At 42.1% G+C, this 23,119-nt stretch overlaps 2 protein-coding genes across 2 annotated transcripts; one reads left to right on the forward strand and one right to left on the reverse strand.

The window, feature by feature from the left end:
- Window positions 1-5,251: 5,251 nt before the first annotated feature.
- Window positions 5,252-10,678, forward strand: LOC133406074 (prostaglandin E2 receptor EP4 subtype-like). Its single transcript, XM_061683337.1, has 2 exons — window positions 5,252-6,229; window positions 8,406-10,678. The coding sequence occupies exons 1-2, from the start codon at window positions 5,384-5,386 to the stop codon at window positions 8,739-8,741; spliced, it is 1,182 nt and encodes a 393-aa protein (XP_061539321.1). The 5' UTR covers window positions 5,252-5,383; the 3' UTR covers window positions 8,742-10,678.
- slc35e1 (solute carrier family 35 member E1) lies at window positions 10,082-22,717 on the reverse strand. The gene is made up of 6 exons (XM_061683338.1): window positions 22,327-22,717; window positions 19,760-19,831; window positions 15,017-15,154; window positions 14,575-14,700; window positions 14,244-14,489; window positions 10,082-12,871 (listed from the first exon to the last, which is right to left on the reverse strand). Exons 1-6 carry the CDS (start codon window positions 22,651-22,653, stop codon window positions 12,644-12,646), a joined length of 1,137 nt encoding a protein of 378 aa, XP_061539322.1. The 5' UTR covers window positions 22,654-22,717; the 3' UTR covers window positions 10,082-12,643.
- Between the last annotated feature and the right edge of the window lie 402 nt (window positions 22,718-23,119).

Raw genomic sequence — 23,119 nt, forward strand, 5'->3', positions numbered from 1 at the left:
TTATTTATTTATTTATTAAGACACTTGGGAATGCTTTTAAATTGGGGGGGGGGAGCATATGTTTATTTTAATGTTGTATGCTATCAGTACTGATTATCGACCTCTTGAGTGGAAACATCTGGTCCTCTGTAAGACGTCCTTCACTTGCACGTGTTGAAATCTGTTGAAGGCAGACTACAGTATTTGTATGAGCCAAGAGGTTTTCCTGCACATCTTCTCAGCTATTTTGCCTAAAATTCCCAGAAAGTGAAAGGGGTTTGTATCAGATGATCCCCAAATCTTCTCTAAATAAGAAGGATTATTCCTTAATTGAATTCCAAGCAGTGGCTATTTAGGCCACACTGACAGGAAGGCAGACGGAAAATGACGCATGACAAACAGGACATTGTGCCGACTGTCGTCATCACACTGTAGAGTAGTAAATATCAGTAGGATAAATACTATTGCAAACATAAAAAAACTATTGGTGAACGCGAACATTCATATTTTGAAGATGGATGCAAAGAAAGTTACATGTTTTCAACATCAAAACTGGAATAGCACTTAACGAAAGTCAATTCGTCCATCTTCGGCCTATCCGGGGTTGGGCCGCGAAGGCAGCAGCCTAAGCAGGAAAGCCCAGACTTCCCTCTTCGCAACCACTTCATCCAGCTCTTCCAAGCCGATCACAAGGTGTTCCCAGGCCAACCGGGAGAAAGGGCTCTATTTTCCTGACTGTTGTAAATCCAGTGCTGAGCTCGGTGTAACTCGGTGAGAAGGCGTTTTGGACCTAATTTCGTGGACCGGCATACATCAGCGCATTTGAAATTGGGACGTCTGCACTGGTGCGGACGTGTTTACAGCTGACTTCAATCTTGTCCATTCGAAGTGGCTCCTCTCATTCCCTTTAAACACGGCCCAATAGTCTCGCTGGCAAATTCAATTTGACCGCGGACCTCATATATCTGTATCCCCTCCAACGATCATTTGTGTGCCCCCCCCCACCCCCCACCATAGCTGCGTGCATTTTAAAAAATTAAACAATGATGATGATGATGATGATAATACTAATAATAATGCGTAGATGGTTCCACGGCCGGTGTCGAAATACGTCTGTCATCGTCCGCAGAGCTCGCATTTCTGTCTGCCTGCATGTGCCCCAATCTAATTAATCAAGATCACGTTAGACCATCTGCGCCAAAACTAATCGTGGTCCCAGCAGGTGTAAGTTTAGACAAACTTTCTGAGAACCAAAGTCACACTCCGCCAAGCGCATCGGCAAGGAACGCACCCTCGCTGCGTCGACACACTAATCTGCCACATTGGCAAACGTGCAGCGAGTCTTGCGCTGGCGCGAAAATCAAGATAGGCCCACTTTTACGCTCAAGAGCAGGTCTAAAGTCCAAAGTCTCTCCGATTTGTCCGGGGTCTTCCTTAGGCCTCATCCCTGTGAGACCAATCTCTGACACTGCTTGTACAGGGAACGATCTGCATCAAGGGGTCTTGTACCCTATACCCTAAAGGACTTCCAGAGGGACAAGGTCAAACGCCTTCTCCAAGTCCACAAAGCACATGTAGACTGATTGGGAGAACTGCAATGATCATGCTGAGGGTGTCGAGCTGGTCCCTTGTTCCATGGCTGGGACAAAAACCTGACGGACCCTCGGACACTGTGTAGACAACGTTACCAAACAATCCAATATGTGCCGGTTCTCGAAAGCTAACGCTGTTAGCTAATCCTAAACTGTGTATCCGACAAAAGTCATTGCAGCTCTGCTTACTTTTTGGCTTTGTCATGATAACAGGAGCAACGCACTCATGGGGGATTTGGGGTTTTGTGCTTGACAGTGCCTCTGCAAGATAGTGTTTCAGATGTGTGTGCAACAGTGGGGCAGGACTGCAGAGTGGCTCGCTTAAAGACACAGACAAAGACACACTACCGCTTTTCAGCGATAGGCAGGAAACAAAAGAGTTACTCGGTTGAATAAGTTCACAATAGTTGGATTGGCAGAGACTCAATACTGTTTGTATCCAAGCAATTAAAAAGTCATATATGTCCCCTTTAAATAAATGAAGGATGACCTGAAAATGACCACACAAACAAGAACGCTAATGACCAACAGATGCATTTTAGATTCCTCTGACAACATTTTGGAGTCCTCTCTCACGACGGGAATCCTTCAGCGAAGACCAAAAGTTGTGCTAACATTCAAACATTAAAGCGGATCATAACATGGGACAACTGTTACTTTCATTTCCAGTCTACTGTGTTGACTGCAATGAGATGGAGGGCACTTTCCTTTTCATGCAAAGTGTCCTCTAACGGCATGCGCTCACCAGAGTTGACTTGTGAATGTTTTTTAATGATACAGCCATGGGTAGCACGGTCAGTCTCTTATTTATAAATACACTTTGGATCCAGTTGTGCTTACGCTTATGTAACTCCAGCCCCCCTTCAACTTTGGACTCCCTTGGGATTCTCCCATCGTCTTGACTCACTTCCCTTCGCTACAAACCTCAAGTACCACCAAAAAAGTCTTTCTGCGTGACAGTACAATTACATCAAAAACCATTTGTTTGTATCCATTTTTATGTTTGCCAGAGAGGCAACTCAATTTTTATGACCAACATCTGTGAGACAGCTGTTTTGCAGTTGTGCTGCCGGTGTTAACAGACCAAATTATGCATATTACATATTTGTCACATGGTGAATAAAAAACATTTCACTTTCACATGTTTTTGCTTCTGTGACGGATTTGCTTTCCTGCCATTGTTGTCACAATTCAATGCTTTGTTTGCATGTTTAAAAGGTGATTTCACTGAAAACCATTGAGTAATATGTTTAACTTGCATACCGTGCATGAAAACGCTAAATTGACTAATCAGTTTTCAAATACCGTGTTACGCCTAATAGGCACATACCCATTTTTAACATCTTAACTGAATTTTCAAACATGAGATCGACACATGACAAGGATAAATTCTACAAACGTACTTGACTAATAAAAGTGATTCTGCTTCTGATTCAACTCTTCGAGTCAAGCGATGGAGTTTCCAGGCTTTGGCATCACTTAAGTGCTGTGTTGTCCTTAAGAGGCTGCCAGCTCACTTGCGTCTGCAGCAGCGAGGAGGTGAAGTTTACCTCTCGGCTAAGTGCTCTACGTGCTCTTTATGGGCAGGCTGCAGACAGAAAACCTCAGCGACGCTCCTCATTGTAAACATAAGTCACACTGTCTAAACGTGCGATGGCCACAAGAGTCGCAGCAGGCTCATTTTGCCGACGTGCCGCCTGCTTCTCATGCAACCATTTACAGACATCTCATTTGCATTGCAGTGCTATATTTGACCAAAATATGTAACACCGCACGCTTGCATGTATAACACATCCAAAAGACACTTCGGTTTATGATAATATTGGTGTCCAACGACATGTACTCTTCAGTATCAAAATCAAATCGCACTGGTTAAAGAGCACTTTTCATACAAAGACATGCGTCTCAAAGTGCTTTACCTAGTTCAAATCAATCCCTGCGCCCCCCACTCATCCACACAGATACATATATGCGCACACAGAGTTAAAAAAAAAAGTAAGAAAATAATAATGTAATGACGTATGGCTGGGTACAAAACTCTTTGAGGACGGTGCCACATAGAATTATGTCAGGAGGTCCTCGAGAGAAAGTTGTTACCTCGAAGACTTTGGGGGAAAGGAGCGTAAGGCCAAAAACAAGTTCTGAATATCAAGAGAAGGTCCTCGAAAGATCAAACATAAATGTTTTTCGCTTTCACCTATGAAATTGTATTTATGTTAATTGTAACGTTGTTCAGGTTTCAGTCTTCGAAATGGAAACTACAGAAAAAAGAGGGAATCTTAGATAAACACCCTTGACAAGCTGAACGAGGTAATTTTCCATTGAGTGTGTCACTATATATTTTTTTCCTGATATTAAAACAAATACAGTATTTTGTTCCTTTATTTCTACCTTCCCCAATGTTAGATGACTGCAAACGATGTAATAACGTCAAGCATCCATCTGCAAAAATCTACAATTGGTTTGTGCATGGAACAACGGTATGGAACCACAAAAAGGACAAAAGTTCATATCAACTAATATGAGCGATGTCTTGTATTTTAAATCTACGTTGCTGCATTTGATGGGAGGTGCCCTATTCTTTTGCTCTATACAACAGTATTTCTAAGGTCATACAAGTGGAAAAACGTGCGGTTTAAATTGCACTAAGCCCGAACCCTAATTTGTGCCGTCAGCATATTACGCAACACCGTAAGCGCACGTCACGAGACCTCGGTTTAGTGAGCATCAAAGGATTAAACTTGTTGTTTGCTTTTGCTTTTTGCAACACATACTTCAAAATGGGCAACCGTCACATGTTAACGGAAAAAAACAAAAGAAGATTCACCAGAAGTTACGTGAAGGTACACTCACATTTAAAGCAAAAACTGCAGCTTCACAGACATGTCGTCACTTGTCATCGAAGTTCATGTAGAGGGATTTATTACTTTTACATTTTACGGTGGTTAGCTTATTTTTCCACTTGTGTGACAATTATGGCTGTTGAAAATTGTACGTTTCTTGCAAAATTGTTTATGGGCCAATGTGGCCAACCAAACTAAACGAAACTGACAAACCTAACAAGAAATTAAAACATATATATACTCCACAAAAGACCAAAAATAAAGACATAAACATCTTTTTTTCAAGTTTAAAATGATTTATTTTCCAGATTTGTACATTTTGAAAGAGGTCAATTTGAACTGCAACATAACAGAAGGGTGATTTTTTTTTCTTTTTCTTTTAAGAATACTTTTTTTTTCAAGTTTAGGCTTAAGTTTGTGAAGAGGGCCTAACTTTATTTAAAGTGCACTTGTTTGACAAACGTGTTAAAAGTTAAAACATTGGTTGTATTGTAAATAAAGGTTTTAACGACAGTTTAACTCTGGAACACATTTATATTTAGTATATTTTGATTTCCATGGTTTTTCCTTGGGAAACAAATGAGGTTCTACTAGTTTATTATCTTTGTTTTTTTATTTTGAATGTTAATCAGCACCAATAATTATTTGCTGCAAATAACCAAAGGAAAACCTTGGGGAGGAAGAGTGTGTCCCTTGAGCTCCAAAAGACTTTTGTACACAACATCCGGTGAGAAGAGATCTCTTCGGTCCAGCCGAGGCGGAGGCGCGGTGACGTCATCGCCGACGGCTGCCCAATTGCACGGGAAAAGTGGGAAACCCGGCGGTTTTGCGGTCCAATCAGCGCGCCGATGGGAGGTTGGCCCGCGAAAGCCCGCAGCGTCCCGGCCGCGTAAAGACGCGGCGAAACGCGCATAAGAGGACCACGCGCAGTCAGCACTGGCTCAAGTGCGAACTTCGGGCCCGAAAGGCATGCTGCTGACAAACGCGAGCTTCGCGCTGCGGTCGCGCACGACGCGTCCAAACTTCACGCACGCCTCTGCGTCCTTGAACGACACTTGGCCGGTCGAGCCCTGGAAAGAAGAAATGGCTTTGCCGATACTGATGTTCGCCGGGGGCGCCATTGGGAATATAATAGCAGTCGTCGTTCTGTCCATGTCGAGACAGGACAGGAAAAGTTCCGCGTTCTACGCGCTGGTGTGCGGTCTGGCTGTGACCGACCTGCTGGGCACCTGCCTGGCCAGCCCGCTGACCATCGCCAACTACTTGGACCCGCGGGTGCTCCGAGGCGGGGCCCTGTGCGACTTCCACGCCTTCTTGCTGCTCTTTTTCGGCTTGACCGGCCTCGGCATCATTTGCGCCATGGCGGCGGAGCGCTACCTGGCCATCTGCTGCCCTTACTTGTACCGGCGCTGGGGCGTGGACCGCCGCTTCGCGCGGACCTTCCTCACCTGCGTGTACGCCGCCAACGTCCTTTTCTGCTGCCTCCCGGTGACGGGGGCGGTGAGGGGCAGCTTGCAACCCTCCGAAACGTGGTGCTTCGTCGACCTGAGGACCCCCGAGCCCGTGGCCGCTGTGTACTCGGTGCTGTACGGCGCGGTGAGCGTGCTGCTCATCGCGGGGACCACCGCGCTCAACGTGGCCGTGTGCGGCTCGCTGCTGCTCATGCGTCGGCGCAGCGTGCGCAGGCGCACCGAGGGCGGCAGGAGCAGCGTGCGGGCCAGGTGGAGGGCGCTCTCCTCCGCCGCGGAGATCCAGATCGTGGCCGTGCTGGTCGTGACCTCGCTCGTGGTTCTGGCCTGTTCGGCTCCGTTGGTGGTGAGGAAGGAATCGATTTCGTTTTCGTTTCTTTCAACGAACCTGAAAGCCGCACTTGCATTAAATGACTTCGCTAGTTAAAACTTGTTCCTCCGCCATTGGAGTTTGTAGCTCTTTTTGGGGGGTGCTTAACCACCCCTAAATTGAATCCCAGCACCCCTAAGATTTGAGAGATTTTTTTCATTGGTTTCATGACTGTGTGTCCTTTTTAAACGAGCTACAAAAGTGTATAACCACACAGTACTTGGTTGAAATGTAATGTTTGAACAACAAAAATATAGCACCCCCCCACGCCTCAAAAACGGTTTGTTCCAGCCAATCCCTCGCCTCTCTTTCCGACTTGGCTCGGAGGCTACCTGCACGTGGAGCAACATGCTGCCTTCTTGTGAGATTCAGGGGTGGGGTAAGTACCTGGCTCAAGCCAGGAGATGTGGAAATTCAATCCATTCCTCTTTTGCTGTGCCTCAACATTGTTCTTCTCTTTCATGGAAATGGGAACGGAATCGTGTCAAAATAAAAATAAAATAAAAAAAAAACAGGGAAATTGATCTGTCACTGATGGTGTAGTGGTACACTCGCCTGACTTTGGTGCAGGCAGCGTGGGTTCAGTTCCCACTCAGTGACGTTGTGAATGTGAGTGCGAATGGTTGTCCGTGTCTATATGTGCCCTGCGACTGACTGGCGACCAGTTCAGGGTGTAGTCCGCCTTTCGCCCGAAGTCAGCTGGGATAGGCTCCAGCGTCCCGCGACCCTAACCAGGATAAGCGGTGTTGAAAATGGACGGATGGGTGGAAATTGATCTTGCCTGGCTCAGCGCCCCTAAACCTCTGATCCTATAATCGCTCCTAATATCAATCAAATCGATTAACATTTCATGAAAGATGACAGGCGGCATGGTGACCGACTGGTTAACACATCTGCCTCATACTTCTGAGGGCCCGGGTTCAAATCCGACCTCGCCTGTGTGGAGTTCGCATGTTCTCCCCGTGCCTGCGTGGGTTTTCGACCGGGTACTCCGGTTTCCTCCCACATCCCAAAAACATGCATGGAAGGTTAATTGAAAACTCTAAATTGCTCGTAGGTGTGAATGTGAGTGCGAATGGTTGTTTGTTTGTATGTGCCCGGCGATTGGCTGGCGACCAGTTCAGGGTGTACCCCGCCTCTCTCGCCCAGCGTCCGTTGGGATAGGCTCCAGCACGTCTGAGAGCTCAGTGAGGATCAGCGGGACGCAAAATGGATGGCTGGATGAATGAAAGATGATAATATTCACTTATACGAAGGTGAAAATACATTGGCAGCCAAGCTAAGTCTGCATTTGCTCAATTCATTTATGCACTTAAAGGGGTGTTTGCAGTTTTAAAACTGCTCGCAAGATTTGAACGTCGCCTCACTTAACTAATCCCTCCTTCCTTTGAGTCACTGAGCAAAGCCACGCCCCTCACCGACATGCACGAGACATGCACTATACGTTAGCCACGGCTGCTACGTTGGTTGCATGACTTATTCGTACTAGGGTGTTCATAGTACTTTCAAGCTGAATGTATAAGCAATTAAAAATCAAAAGATGCGATAAACTTACCTTTCAGGCAGAAATGTTGCTAGTTCCGTTTCGGTTCGGAATCCTTTCAGCTGCATGTGGCCCCTCCACCTCGAAAAGGCAGCTTCTATGTCCGCCCCCGTTTTGCCTCGGGATTTGTCCAATTCCTTCTTTTTAGCTGGCGGTGGATATGGCACCATAGTTTCAGAAAAGCTCCTGAAGCCCAAGGTAACAGGTCAACGTGAGGTCACGGAGGCGTGCCCACAATGAATGTGCCCACGAGTGCACGGAAAATGATTGACACCTCGTTGGTCACGCCTTCTATCTCCGATTGGTTGTTTTAGCTCGTGTGTGGTGGTTTCTCCAAAATCAAATTAGCGGTGCAAGATGGAGTCAGAGATGGCAGATTTTTTTCACAGATCATTTTACTAATGTACTGCTGCAATTTTGCAATCTATTGCTATTTGTCTTTATTAAAACCCTCGCAATTGCGCGACAGACATCCTGACCACTAAGGCAGCCTAATGACCGCATTAAGCATTATTTGGGAGTAGCGAATCAAACCAAACTAAGCTTTCTTCAACAACATAATATCAAAATATTAGATTGCAGTTATTAAATAATGCTTTTGTCTTTCAGGTGCGCGTGTTCGCCAACCGTCTGATGCTGAAAGACGACCCCGAAGCCGACCTGGAAGCCATCCGGATCGCAGCCGTTAACCCCATCCTAGACCCTTGGATCTACATCCTCCTCAGGCGGTCTCTGTTTCGCCGAATACTAAGTCTGTCCAGACGATGTCGAACTCGCAGCAGTAGCGCCCTGACCACGCAAGGGCGTCTGTTTTATCCCGAACACACCAAAGACAGCAATGTGTTGAGTCAAATGATGCACACTAGTCTCAGGACTTCGCTTCCTGCGGCCTCTACTGTCTCACCACCGCACGTGCACTCTGTTGATCTTAAATTCAGAGACTGAAGGCTTGTTTGTTTGTTTTTTGCTTGAAGGAGACGCACAGACACTTGTGCTACCTGGCACTTTTGGAAAGGGCCATTAAGGTCCAGAGAAATTCTTCTTACTGTAGTCTACCACTCAGGGTCAGAGGGGAGCTGCTATCCCAGCTGACTTCGGGCAAGGGACTGATTACGCGTCGGACTGATTACCAGTCAATCACAGAACTGACAGACGAAGACAGGCAACCATTCACACACGTTATAAAGAGTTTTCGGTGTACAGTACCTCACATACAGGTCTGTAGAAGGAAGCTGGAGTACACGCAAGCACAGGGAGAAAATGCATACTCCACCAAAAAAACAAAAAAAACAACATGCCTTGTTGGATGTTTAAGTCATAGGACGCTATGAGGACCAAGATGCTTACAGTAAAGTATAAAAATAAGAGAGGGTTGAATATTTATTTGCATCATTTACTGTCACCCAGCATTGACTTGAATCTAATTTTACGTCTGTATTTTCCTCATGTTGCATCAGTCCTCATCGGCTTACCGCTTCGTCCACCCTTTGTTGAGGGCCAAATTGGACGTTATGGGACGTGTCCTTGGTTCCTCCTAAAATCATGATTTGAGCTCGTAAGAGCATAAATATTCTGTAATTCTAACATCTTTGGGATCGCTACTGGGTGGGGAAAGAAAATACTTTTGCCTTCTGTGCAATTTTAGCCACATTAAAATAAGGTCAGACTCCAAAATTCCTGCCTCGCTCCAACTTTGGAAATGCTCTCAAGATCAGGAAGTTAAAAAAAGAAAAAGGGAGTCTGGAGCCTCAGGGCCATCCATTGACATTCTTATGTAGGCTCAGATGTTTCTTTATTTAAATGTCCAGTGTGTGATCTATTTTATTTCATTTATTTAAAACCAGCAATGCACAAATCTTAGTTTTCACGGGAGTGCATTGTGTGTGTGTTTTTTTTTTTTTTTTTTTAAGTGTTTAATCTACATTGAAAAACATTTTAAAGTGGAGTGAGCTAACCAGATGTGCAGTCTGTTTTCCTAAGAAGGGAAGGTTCGAAAGGTTGGTAGTTTAATCCAAATATTACTTCCCAAACATGGAGCTGGGGTATGGTCACCACTGGCACAAGTATTATCCCAGTCTAACGAACTGCTGACGTCAGTGATTTACGTAAGGACCAAGGTGATAAAAGTATTGAAATTAATGTTGTACATGCCTTATTTGTAAGGTTTTCTTCTCCCATTTTTTTGAACAGCCCCATTAAGTTATCGTATGTAATTTACAGTGTAAGATCATTTGGTGCCCCCCCACTGAAAATATATTTACCTGAGGAAAGACATTACATTACAGTTCAGTCCAGTATTCTATTTATTTTTTTTTTACATTTAAAAATAGCATTTTTTAAAAAATCAGAAGCAGAGACAACTGCAAAACAATTTGTACCATGACAACCATAAATAAAAATCTATAAACATTAGCTGAGTAAAATCTCACAAAAATAATAATCATAGTTTTACAGAGAAACCACCCCCTACTAACACATACTGTACATCCCAGTGAGCAAACTTTGTCCTAGGAAAATTAGCTTTGCAAATTGGGCTCACCAAGTTCTTAATAAGCGTCCATTGGACTCCAACTTGATGCTGACAATAAGAAAGTTCAAGAATAAACTTCCAACAGGGCCAGGCCTCCATCCTGCGGTCCTTTGCTTTTGGCAACATCAAGGAACAAAATATAAACAATGGGGGGGGGGAAAAAAAGTCAATAGAATAATTTGCTTGTTCGTGATTAGTATGCATATAAGCAACCACTTGCAGCAGAGAATTTACACCAGATAGTATCTGCGAGGCCACATAAAGAGTGGGCCGTAATTAACTTCAAGCTTGGAAAGTTTTCCGCTTGGGAATAAATACTACACGTCTGAATAAAGATAATTATTAAACCATTTGCGTCAGTTTTTTTTTTATTAAACTTATGATTGGCTGTGGTCTTCCTCATTGGTACTTCCCCTTTAATGCAAAAATGATGTACACTCACTGGCCACAACATTAGGTACACTTGAAAAACCTAATGAGATCCAATACAAAACATCCAGCCAGTTTTGATTGAGAGGTATTATTTTAACAATATGTTTACGGTTGTAGTTTGCAGCGGTGTACAATTGCCTTTTTTTTTTTTTTAAATAAATATTGCTTGTTTGTCATTTTCAAAGCTCCTTTAAAATCGGCTCGCTTGTCTCCTGTTTTGCATGAGTCAGATTAGTCACATTATCTTCATTTTAATTTAACAGCAGCAGATGAACAGATTTTGGGGAGAAATCATGAGACAAATAAACAAATACTTCAACTGACAAAAGATATCTAAAGTGGATTTTTAAAGATTTTTGCAGATACTGCAGCAGTAGTACACACACACACACACACACACACAAGAGAATAGAGTAGTAACTATAGCCAATCATATTTGGTAAAATGCTACAAATGTGAACTGAACTATACCATTATTAACCAAAGTCGGACCTCCTTGCAGAAATGTAGATTTTTGTTTTTTGCCCCTCAAGATTATGTGAACAAAATGTGCACAGAACAAAAATAACAAGTAAATTTACATAAAATGTTCAGACATTTATGCAATAGAAAATTACAGTAGAAAAACGTATGTACTTCATATTGCTGCATTTAAATGCTCAGTGTCAATTTGAAATAAATACATGATGATTGATCAATTGTTTCCATGACACTGATATTGAGCAAAATCTTTTCGTCCATCTCGTTTGCCAGTTCAGTTGACTATTGCACAAACCAAACCTATCCAGGGACTATTAGAGATGGACGTTTCACCTTTGACCCTCACGACAGAATATTTTGTTCTTTCAATATGTACAAACTAGAGACAGTTTATTTATAATTAAAAAAAAAAAAAAAAAGCAACTTTGGTTCGGGCTGACACTATGCCTGGCAGGACAGATATCCCTCTCTGCCTGAGAAGCATTGATGATGAATGAATATTAATGATCAATATGAAAATAACTCATTTAATGGACTGATTCATTCATTTTCATAACTCGATCGCTACACAGCAATGCCCGCCCTTGGAAAAAAGAACCACCACCTTGGTGTTTGCAGCTGCTGGCATATTTTAAAAGGAAGCTTTACAGCGTGTACCTAAATTGCTTTTTTTCCAAACATGTCGACTCATAACGACCAATGCCAGGTATTGGAACATTGTGAGAAGGTGCTCACTGACCATTCTGGGGATCAGAACTCGTCTCACACTTAATTCTAATCAAAGTTTAATCAGATTTGATTGCCGTCTGTGTGTCTGGGCTCAACTTCATATGTTAATATTTTACGTGGCTCGTTTATCTATTTTTTAAACAGAGCTCTAAACTTTTTGAAAACTGTTTGTTTCAAAAGCAGTGTCTTCCAACAGTGTTTTCCTCCTCTTCCCAAGACACACAAAAAAATAAATGCCTAAAATCTAAATATTAAGGCGTTCCTCTATGTTTTGTTTGTTATAAAAATTAACATGACAGGCGTTCTACGTGAGGTCCTAGTTGGAGATGATAACATCCCCTTAGAAAATGGACAATTCAAAACCCATGTTGCGAATGCATCTGAAAATGTCCGGTATGAGTGTTGTTGCGCACCCAGCCACTCAAACAGTCAGGACCAAAGTAACAGACAGGAAAACACCGAAAGGTTTAGACATAGAGGAGCGTGGGAGAGGTCACGTCACTGGCCCCTTCATGAAAAAAAAGATGTCTTTTGCTCTTCCTGTGTGGAACACAGTCTCATGTGTGAAGCCGACCAGAGAAGAACTGCCGCAGGGATGGCGGCTACACAAGCACATGAATGTCTATGAGAGCGAGTCAGAGCAAGGACAGTCTCCCCCTTTTTTGTTTTTTCTTTTTTACACCACATACTGGTGGTTGCTGTTGGAGTTTGTCGTGTAGGTTTGGCGACTGTATTGGAAGTGGTCGGTCAGCACGTTGTTCCAGCTATGCTGCTGCAGTGATCCATGGGAGAAAGGCACTGACCCGTTGGCCTGATGCTTTGGGAACACTGGGTTGTCAATGGACATCAGGTCCTGCTTGCTGCTTGGGAGCAGTTTCTTCTCTTGGTTAGCGTCGTACTTGGCCTGTTGACAGAGTTGGGCGGATGACATTTAAAACATACTGATGGGTATGATGTCCTTAAACAATCAGAGTATCATTCGCTTCTATAATTTTTAAATGGCAATTAAAAAACAGCAATTAAGTTTTTTTTTTTTAATTGGTTTTGTAATCTCACACCCAAAAAAAAAAAAAAGAAAATGAAAGATTTTTCACATTTCAATTTTAGGCTCCGATCAAAAACACAAAATGGAAAAATGGGCCATCGGACTTAATTTGATTTTAATATTTAATTGGTGAGGTTTATGTGACCCGGAAGGTTCAAGCAAAACTTGGGACTATAAGACAACATGACAATTGCTTTCACCACTGTATGTCTATCCGATCGCATTGTTGTCAACATATTCATGTCCACAGGGAACATCACATGTGGACTAGTTGACTTGGGGCATATAACTTTCATTCTTCTTTCAACCACTGTGCAATGATACTCAAGGAACCGTGTGTATGTGTCTTGTTGGTTTTGGGGACGTGGCCCACAGAAAGTCAATACAGTATGGTGCAATTAGACCGAGCTTAAGGAAAACATTCACAAACTGGTTCTGACTTGCAGCAAAAGCATATCTTCCGTGTCAAATGTAATGCATGATACCGATCACAATAATAATTCAAATATGTTCGTCCTTGATGGCTGATGGATTGTGGTCATGGTTATGACTAAAATTGTGGTAGCTAACAACTTAACATATATTTACTAATGCTTGTTGCTAAACCTTCCAGGTCACATAAACACAACCAAATAAACATTCAAATCAAACTCAGTCCTGTGACTCGTTTTCTTTTTTATTTCATATTTTCGATTTGAGCCTAAAATGTAAATACGAAAATGTGTCGTTTGTGTGAGTGTGTGTGTTAGTTACTTTTCAGTTTTTTGGTTCTTTTGATTGCCAAATGAAAACGGACAGAACGAATGATACACAGATTTTAAACATGTTAAATTACATTACAAAGTTTGGCTCCACGCCACAAAGTTTTCCCCCAGCATTATGCATCTTATTTGTAGAGTCTCGAGCCCACGAGTGTCACATTCTCGTCTATTCTTAGCTTCTCTTTAATTCACCAGAACAGTGTTAACTGTTCATAAATCTTTTGCTGAGCTACATGTTGAAGCGTTAATTGTTCACGTTTGAATCAAATCCTTTCACTGGGAACTGTGCAAGAACACAACCAAAATTGTAACTTTGACAGTTGTGCAATGTTACAGCCTGCAGTGAGGAAATCATATGAGATGATTCAGGTATTTTCCATAGGTGACGTGCAATTTAGCGAAGGGAGTGGCTTGAAGTTAGCGAGGTAGTGATAAAGAATGTCGCGTATTACAAGTGCCAGGTGACTCACCTTGTTGTAGAGGAAGACCCCGACGATGGCCGTCATCATGCCCAGCACATTGGTGAGCGTGACCGGGTTGCGCAGCATAAACAGGGAGATGCTGATGACCATGATCCTCTTGGTCGCATTAGCCACGGCGTAGCTGAGCGGGCTAACCAGATTGAGCACGCTGAAGGCGATGACGTTCTGAGCGAAGTTGCAGAAGCCGCTGATTAGCAGCAGAACAACGGTTCTGGTCCATCCCGACATGTCCCACTACGAGGACAGGACATGACATTCAGACATTGTTCAGGGTTAGACAATCCGGTCAAACGCAGCAAAAAAAGGAACAAATACACACCAGATCATCATTGACGAGAAAGACGGAAAGGTCAACCAGGACCCAGGTGGGCAGCATGAATATCACGGCATTGAAGCCCAAAATGTTGAGAAGCCGCAGGTGGTGGATCCGTGTGTCACGCAACACCTATAAAAGAATAAAGATAATTGAAAACACCCTATAAAGCTTGTGTTGCACGTCAAGCCTCGTGAGATGATAGAACCTCATTCCAAACCAACTATGAGGCAGGAACTGCAATAAAATTTCCTGTGAGGAGGAGGGAATGCTTCATATGTCTGGTTCGAATTTGGACTTTTATCTGTGCTCTTATTTGACGCGGCTTATATGAAGTAGTCTGGTGGAAAATTTGAGAAAAAACACCCACGGGAAAGCACATGTTCACCTTCTATGCAACAGTTACGTCATAAACTTACACATGTGTCAACAATCTCAGTGCATGTACCTTTTTGGAGAAGATATTCTGCAGAGAGAAGCAGAGCGTAGCAGCCAGAGCGCTGATCAGGCCCGAAACGTCGAAAGACAACTCTGTCACTGTAGCCAGCAGCACTCCGCCAATGATGGGGATCAGAGCTACGTACACCTTCCATATGGGCCGCACACAGATCGAAGAAGATGCAAACAATAAAACACAGTTGAGCTATTTGGTAAAGGAAACCACTAAGCAGGTTGGAATAATAATATCAAGGGGCCAAGATCTTTTTGACTAGTGCTAATAAGTGTTATACAGTTCAGTTGTGATTTCAGTTTTTAACACTCACATTGGAATAACTAAAACCAAATGGTTATTGGACGTTCCGCACGGAGCAAAATTTACCACCTACATCTTGCTACTGGGAAGCTGCTAACAATTTCCCCCCCAAAAAACATGAACACAAATACAAAAAGAATGTTAACAGAATGTCAACATAGTAAACTACATTAACTGCCTTCCGAACTTCTATTTATTCCATCTAGATGTAAATTCTTATACTAAAATTCAGGTACAGCTGTATACAACTAACATATAACAACATGGCGCTCTAAGAGTATGACACTCCTTACATAAGTGGATGTGGTTACAAGGTTACGAACACCGCACAATGAAATTCTTTGTGCAGCGCACTTAAGACATACGTACTCTTTTTTCATTTGATTGTTTCAAAATTCAAAAATGTTTTGAAATATTTTACTGGTATTATGACTTCACAACTGTGTGAGCTTTGGTTAGGGATAGACTACACCATGTTCCAAGTTACGTACAAATTTCGGTTACGTCGCCGTCGTAGAACCACAACTCTGTCCTACTGTTGTTTCGTGCGCGAACATTTCGTTCAGAAGAACGAATCTTTTTGTGAACGAACTGAACCGAACCAGTTTATGAAATGATTCGTTCTTTTATCTTGGCCGCCACCGTGAGGCAAGCGAGTCGGCTGGGAGCGGAAACGGAACTGCTGAAGCGTTCTGTCACTCACTTATGAATCTTCGGTGAATGACCAATGAGCAGACAGCGTGCAGGCGGGGGCGGGACTTCATTAAACGTACTGCCATGTGATTTGCGATTTGCCCGCGTTGTCACTCACTTCGGCGAATGACCAATGAGCAGCCAGCGTCAGGCAGCGCTGTGCAGGCGGGGGAGGGACTTAAGTGAACTGAGTGAGTTGTTCAGTGAACAGGTGTACTGAGGAACTGATTAGTGATTCGTTAAAGGGAGGGGCTTAAGTGAACTGAGTGATTCGTTCAGTGAACTGGTGTACTGAGGAACTGAAGAGTGATTAATTCGTTCGGTCGCGATCCGTTAGACACGAGTAACTTGTTCGTGGAACTTCTTGGTTTGTGATCCGCTAAGGAGCAATGTACTAGTACGATGAGTGATTCGTTTGTGCAAGGAATGACGTACTACGCAGTGAACGTAGTTCAGGAGTGATTTTAACCGTAAGTCCTGACGTCCTCGTGAGGATAGCTTTCACTAGCAGCTTCAAGCTAACGGCTAATTTTTGAGTCAGTCAAGCACAGGAAAACCAGCATGGATTTAAAATAAATGTAAATGAATAATAAATGTATATACGTGCACATACATATACTTCTATCTGTGTCTCTAATGCGATTATTAACGCTTTTTATTTGATATTATTATTATTAGTAGTAGTAGTAGTAGTAATAAGGGATGGATCTTTAACGGAATGAGGAAGCAGTTGAATGATTTTGTAAAAAATAACTATTTGGTGAATTAATCTTTTGAACAAATCTATTTAATGAACTGATTCGAATGGTTCAGTACACTCAAAAGAACTGCCGTGCCAGTCACTACTCTGTCCTAATTGTCGCTGGGATGAATACATTTTTTTTTTTATTATTTTTTTTTATAAATCTGAATAAACTGAAGATCCCCTGTAATATTTACTAGAGGCCAGGACTCTTTACCCTCTAGTCAAACAAACACCTTTCTGCACTAAATTCTACATGACCATACTGAGGATGATGGCGTAAGTACAGTATTATAGAGTACTTGTATTAGATAGTTTGTCATTTAATTTACCGAAAGTTTAATGTCAAGCGATACTTTCGGCAGTCTCTCGCTCCAGTCAAACAGGACCTGTGGACTAACGCGTCATATTCAGCTCCATTCCCAGTCTGTGTGAACACTTGTGTGCAAAGTAAACATGACACACGGATGGAAGACGCAACAATCAAGATCTCGTTCATCCGCCTTTGTTCCAATACTAAGAAATCGGTCCGTATTTGAGTTGACAGTGAAAGACTACATGCATATGGGAGGGAAAACGACTCTCCAAGCAGTTATTTTGTGATTATATTGTTTTTTTTAATTGGGTTAGATCTAGAGGTCCCTGTGATTGGCTGGCGACCGGTTCAGGGTGTACCCCACCTCCCACCCGAAGATAGCTGGGATAGGCTCCAACAGCCCGCGACCCGCGTGAGGAGAAGCGGAAAAGAAAATGGATGGATGGACATCTAGAGCTGCAACAATTAATCGACAACTAATCAATTATCAAATTAATTTACAACAATTTTTAAAATCAGCTGTTTAGAGACCTTGTTTTACTTAAAATTATCCAAATCATCAGAATTTCAGCCTCTCAACAGTAAATATTTCTGTCGCAGACTGATTATCTTGAACATCTATCTTATCTAAAACATTTGAAAACATCTGCTTTTACAACCCCATTTCCAATGAAGTTGGGACGTTGTGTTAAACATAAATAAAAAACAGAATACAATGATTTGCATATCATGTTCAACCTATATTTAACTGAATACACTACAAAGACAAGCTATTTAATGTTCAAACTGATAATTTATAATTAATTTAATCAACTTTTAATTTTATGGCTTCAACTCGTTCCAAAAAAGCTGGGACATGTGGCAAAAAAGGCTGAGAAAGTTGAGGAATGCTCATCAAACACCTGTTTGGAACATCCCACAGGTGAACCGGCTAATTGGGAACAGGTGGGTGCCATGTTTGGGTATAAAAGGAGCTTCCCTGAATTGCTCAGTCATTCACAAGCAAAGATGGGGGGAGGTTCACCTCTTTGTGAACAAGTGCGTGAGAAAATACTCGAACAGTTTAAGGACAATGTTCCTCAACAAACAATTGCAAGGAATTTAGGGACTTCATCATCTACGGTCCATATCATCATCAAAAGGTTCAGAGAATCTGGAGAAATCACTGCATGTAAGCGGCAAGGCCAGAAACCAACATTGAATGCCCATGACCTTCGATTCCGTCAGGTGGCACTGCATCAAAAACCGACAATGTGTAAAGGATATCACCACATGGGCACAGGAACACGTCAGAAAACCAATGTAAATACAGTTCGGCCCTACATCCATAAGTGCAACTTGGAACTCTACTATGCAAAGCAAAAGCCATTTATCAACAACACCGACAAACGCCGCCAACTTCTCTGGGCCCGAGCTCATCTAAGATGGACTGATGCAAAGTGGAAAAGTGTTCTGTGGTCCGACGAGTCCACATTTCAAATTGTTTTTGGAAATTGTGTACGTCGGGTCCTCCGGGCCAAAGAGGAAAAGAACCATCCGCAGTGTTATGGGCCAGCAGTCCAGACCTGTCTGCCACTGAAGATGTGTGGCGCATTATGAAGTGTAAAATACGACAACGGAGACCCCGGACTGTTGAACAGCTGAAGCTGTACATCAAGTAAGAATGGGAAAGAATTCCACCTACAAAGCTTCAACAATTAGTGTCCTCAGTTCCCAAACGTTTATTGAATGTTGTTAAAAGAAAAGGTGATGTAACACAGTGGTAAACATGACCCTGTCCCAGCTTTTTTGGAACATGTTGCAGCCATCAAATTCTAAATTAATGATTATTTGCTAAAAACAATCAAGTTTATCAGTTTGAACATGAAATATCTTTTCTCTGTAGTTTATTTCATTAAATATAGGTTGAACATGATTTGCAAATCATTGTATTCTGTTTTTATTTATGTTTAACACAACATCCCAACTTCATAGGAATTCGGGTTGTACTTTGGAAAACAAGGTTCAACATTTTTGCTGATTTTCTGACTGATGTTACGGACCAAACAGTAAGCAAATCATAATCACAATTATACCAATCAACCATAATCAATTTATGGCGGTGCATTTTCTGCACAGCCAATTGGAAATGATGTTCCGTTTTTGAACAAACTGAAGGAAATTTAAAAATGTTTTCTTTATCCGATTCATCAATTAATTGAAGAAAAATAGTCAACAGATTGATCGATTACTAAAATAATCAGTTGAAGCCCTATTACATCGTAGAAACTAAGGAATTGCACCATTATTTACACACCCACCTGAAAGGTTCTGTCTGATCAAAACATTTTGCTTCAGGATATTTTAATTATGTCAATGAGTAGCTTGGTTTATTCACACCCATATTATGTGACAATTTGTCAGACAGGAAATCATGCTTACTCAACCTTAAGCACAGACAACTTAAAACAAAAGTAATTTTGTTCTATTTGCATCAACCCTAGTAGTTACTTTGGCACCGGTCACAAGAGGAACTAAACACTCCTCACCTAGGGTTTCAAACCCCCCCCCTATCCTGAGGGGCTGATGTCTCATACCTATAATGTAATATGAGCTGTGGTATAGTCGCACACTGTGCCACATCACCACTGCAGAAACAGTGCTGACAAACAGAGCAAGCCTTGTTGGCTGTACTCAAGCTACTCACCTTGGTGGTTTGCTTCTCCCTCATTATAACTCTTGACAAGAGCACAACCCATATTGGCATTGTGGCCTTGACTAAAATAAGAGACAAAAAAAGAAAGTTGGAAAAGGTCAACATGAAGTTATGAAAATAACAGACAATTATTCACAATATAACCAGGCCCTACAAAACAGCAACTCATGAAACACTAAAATATAAATTTAACCCTATTGTTGTGAGCTTGGGTGAGTAAAACATAAATCTACAGACTGAGCTGGTTTGAAAACTTTGCAATGAAAAATACCACCAAATAACCTTCTGCATTAACAGAAGCATGGAAGGACCCAAGCCTCAAGATTCAACTGCATGGTGGTGGGTACATTTTTCGGGTTTTACATGGATGAAAACTCATTTTGGTTGTTGCTGTTTACAATATCTAATGTGTGAAAAGTGGTTGCTAATTATTTATTTACAGTATTCAAAATCATCATTGTTGCTAAGCTTTTGGTGCATGCATCAGTCACTTTGTTTTGTTTGTATTGTTTGCTCTAACTAGTGGCAAAGTTAGCCGGTTCAGTTTCATCAACCCAGATGCACCATCAGTACAAATTTCAATAAAATTGTTTCAAGACAACAAATGCGCCACATACAGTGTGAGCAGCATTGTCTGGGTGTACAAACCACTTTTTACAGTGTTTCATGATACAGTGCTATTATTTTAATAACACCATCATGGCAGAAACACTAACTCAGTATGCAAGTTTAGTTCTAAACCAGAACAAAGTAAAACCACAATAACAAACACATTTTAAAATTAAAATCTCTCTGCGTCATCAAAACTAAACATTATTATTTCCAGTAAAGCATGCCGTCTCCTGTTTATATGTGTAATGTTAACAGCATTAACTACAAAAGCGCACGCTCATTATCTTTTCAATAACTTTTGATGTTGCTCTTGTATTGGATCTCTGATGAAAGTGTAGCTAATCAAGTATGTAGTGTAACAGACTGAATTGTTCAAGACACTACAAAATATCAAGTAACTCGATAAAACTGCAAAAAGATCAGCGCATTTTGACTTTTAGCATTGCTCCAAGGCTTCTTAATGTCTGTTTTAATTTGAGTAAAATTAAGCATTTAATTCTTTCAAACAGCAGTGTGCCGAACTATTACTACCGTATTTTCACGACCATAAGGTGCACTTAAAAGTCTTAAATGTTCTTCAAAATGGACCGGGCGCCTTATAATGCCTTATGTGTGCACCGAGTTCCAAAATCTGTAAATGTTGTTGTGTGACTTTAATGAGTGCTCCGCTTGACGTTCAAAGTGAAGTGAGCGGCGTGGGAGCCATGGTTGACAGATGGCGAACACAGCTTTACTCAGACTAAGAGTCTTGTAAACGTGTAACGTGAGTACATTGTTAAATACTTCAATAAAGTACAACCGAACTCAGTTTTGCTCCCGCTGCCTTTTTAAAAACCTTGTTTTAGTGTGCATGCATGCTACCATATGTTTTAAGCCAGCGTATGTTTTACCATGCCTGCGCCCAATAATACGGTGCACCTTATGCACGTGTTCAAAACAGAAATAGACCCCATAACTGAGACTGCGACTTTTAATACGGTGCGCCTTATGGTCGTGAAAATACGGCACTTACTATTACTACTACAACAACTATGGTGTGGTGAAATATCAAGAACCTATACTAGCTTTTTCACTGTTTTTGCCCTCAGGCCAAAGCAATCAAAGTTTTACTTTGGCACCATCGTGTAGCATGTTGGTGTCAAGGAACTATGCTAAAGTGAGTTGAGGAGCTTTATTTAGACAAAAGTCATGCTTTGCAAGCATCTTGGTGCCAGGGAGCTATGTTGAAGTGAGTTGTGGAGCTTCATTTCTACAAAAGTTATATTTTGCCACCATCTTGTGGTATGTTTGGCAATTAAACCTTTGTAGGGGTGTCAATTGCAAACATATTTGCAATATTCGGGACAGGGCTTAGCCCCTAAACTGGAACATTGTGCTGTACTTAAGTCATGACATAGGAAGATGTGGGACCAACAGCCAAACTAGAGCAAATCTTTCTAAGTCACTTTACCCAGTGATGTAATTGTAATAAAATGCTACAAGTATACCCCATTAAATTCTGATGACTATCTTTAGTAGATAGTCATCAGAATTCCTGATAGTTACATGACACACAAGTTGATTAGCTACAACAAAACGTAACATGACTTGGCATGGAAATACAATCATTGATCCGGTGATTAGCAAAAGGTAAATACGATGACAGAATGACCATGTTTTGAAATAGCCCTTCCTCCCTCAATTTCACTTCAGTGGTAATTACGTTCATTAGCTCGCTAGCACTCGTGTTGATAGGAGACCAAATTGTGTATTTTATGACTCAAATGACGACGGGCAATGCAAACTAGCACCATTATAACTAGCCACGTCCGTTTACAACGTTCAAGGCAGCGGACTAAAACGAGGCCCACGCGTTAGGTTAAATATAGTGCCGCGTTAGCGAAAATGAGCTAACGTCAGCCGCTGCTATAGACACAGAAGACACTTGGCTAATTGTGGACTTACCAGGTGTGCGCGTATGAAACGGGTACCTTCCATATACTGAAGTGAGCCGACACCGATGCGAAGTATTTCCCGAAAGCTAAAGGCAGAATAGTCCACCAGTAGTACCGCTTGGGCAGTTCTGTTTTGGGGACTCCCCACGCCCGCAACAGCGGCGGCAGGAAGACGACGATCGAGAAAATGTGAAAGAGAGACACCGTGACCGGGTACGGGAATCCATTGAGGATTATCTTGTTGATGACGTTGCCGCCCGAGCTGACGGTGTACCAACATACGCAAAGAACAACTATCCGGAAGCCTTCCCTGACCTGAGTCCTTTCCACCGCAGCCATTTTTCAGAGCGGAGTCAAGTGACGCGTCACCGGCGGCGTGGTTGCTGCGCTGCGCCGGCCACTGAAAGCGAGAAAGAGGAGGGGGCGGAGAAACCCAGAAAACCGGAAAGCAAAACCTATGGAATCAAAGCCTAAGACACTCACCACCTCCAGCACACTGCTTCCGGTTCAACTGGCTTCACAATAAAAGCTCAACGCCTGTACATTTCAAATGGATTTGAGGCATTTTCATCTTCCTGATTCACTTTGCACTAGCTTTGACCGTAACATTTTTAAATCGCAGTCCTTCGCTGATGGAAATCTGACATGGGAGAGGACTGCAAAATGTTTTTAGTAGGGGAAGGACTCGATTAAAAATTTAATGAAATAGAAGCTTTGTAATAAATTAATCTAGATTATTTGCATTTGAATCGTATAACAATATTTGCTCTAAATAGCAACATTGTTTAAGTTCAATGGATTTTAT

This window comes from Phycodurus eques, chromosome 8, assembly GCF_024500275.1.
Source record: "Phycodurus eques isolate BA_2022a chromosome 8, UOR_Pequ_1.1, whole genome shotgun sequence".
Classification (NCBI taxonomy): Eukaryota; Metazoa; Chordata; class Actinopteri; order Syngnathiformes; family Syngnathidae; genus Phycodurus; species Phycodurus eques.

Bases quoted from the DNA above. Each gene is read 5' to 3' on its own strand.
- LOC133406074 (XM_061683337.1), top strand. From the start codon at position 5,384: ATGCTGCTGACAAACGCGAGCTTCGCGCTGCGGTCGCGCACGACGCGT. The intron at 6,230-8,405 runs GTGAGGAAGGAA...TTTGTCTTTCAG, and splicing joins CCTGTTCGGCTCCGTTGGTG to GTGCGCGTGTTCGCCAACCG.
- slc35e1 (XM_061683338.1), bottom strand. From the start codon at position 22,653: ATGGCTGCGGTGGAAAGGACTCAGGTCAGGGAAGGCTTCCGGATAGTT. The intron at 15,155-19,759 runs GTGAGTAGCTTG...CCCATATGGAAG, and splicing joins GGGAGAAGCAAACCACCAAG to GTGTACGTAGCTCTGATCCC. The intron at 14,490-14,574 runs GTGTGTATTTGT...CTGTCCTCGTAG, and splicing joins TTCTCGTCAATGATGATCTG to TGGGACATGTCGGGATGGAC.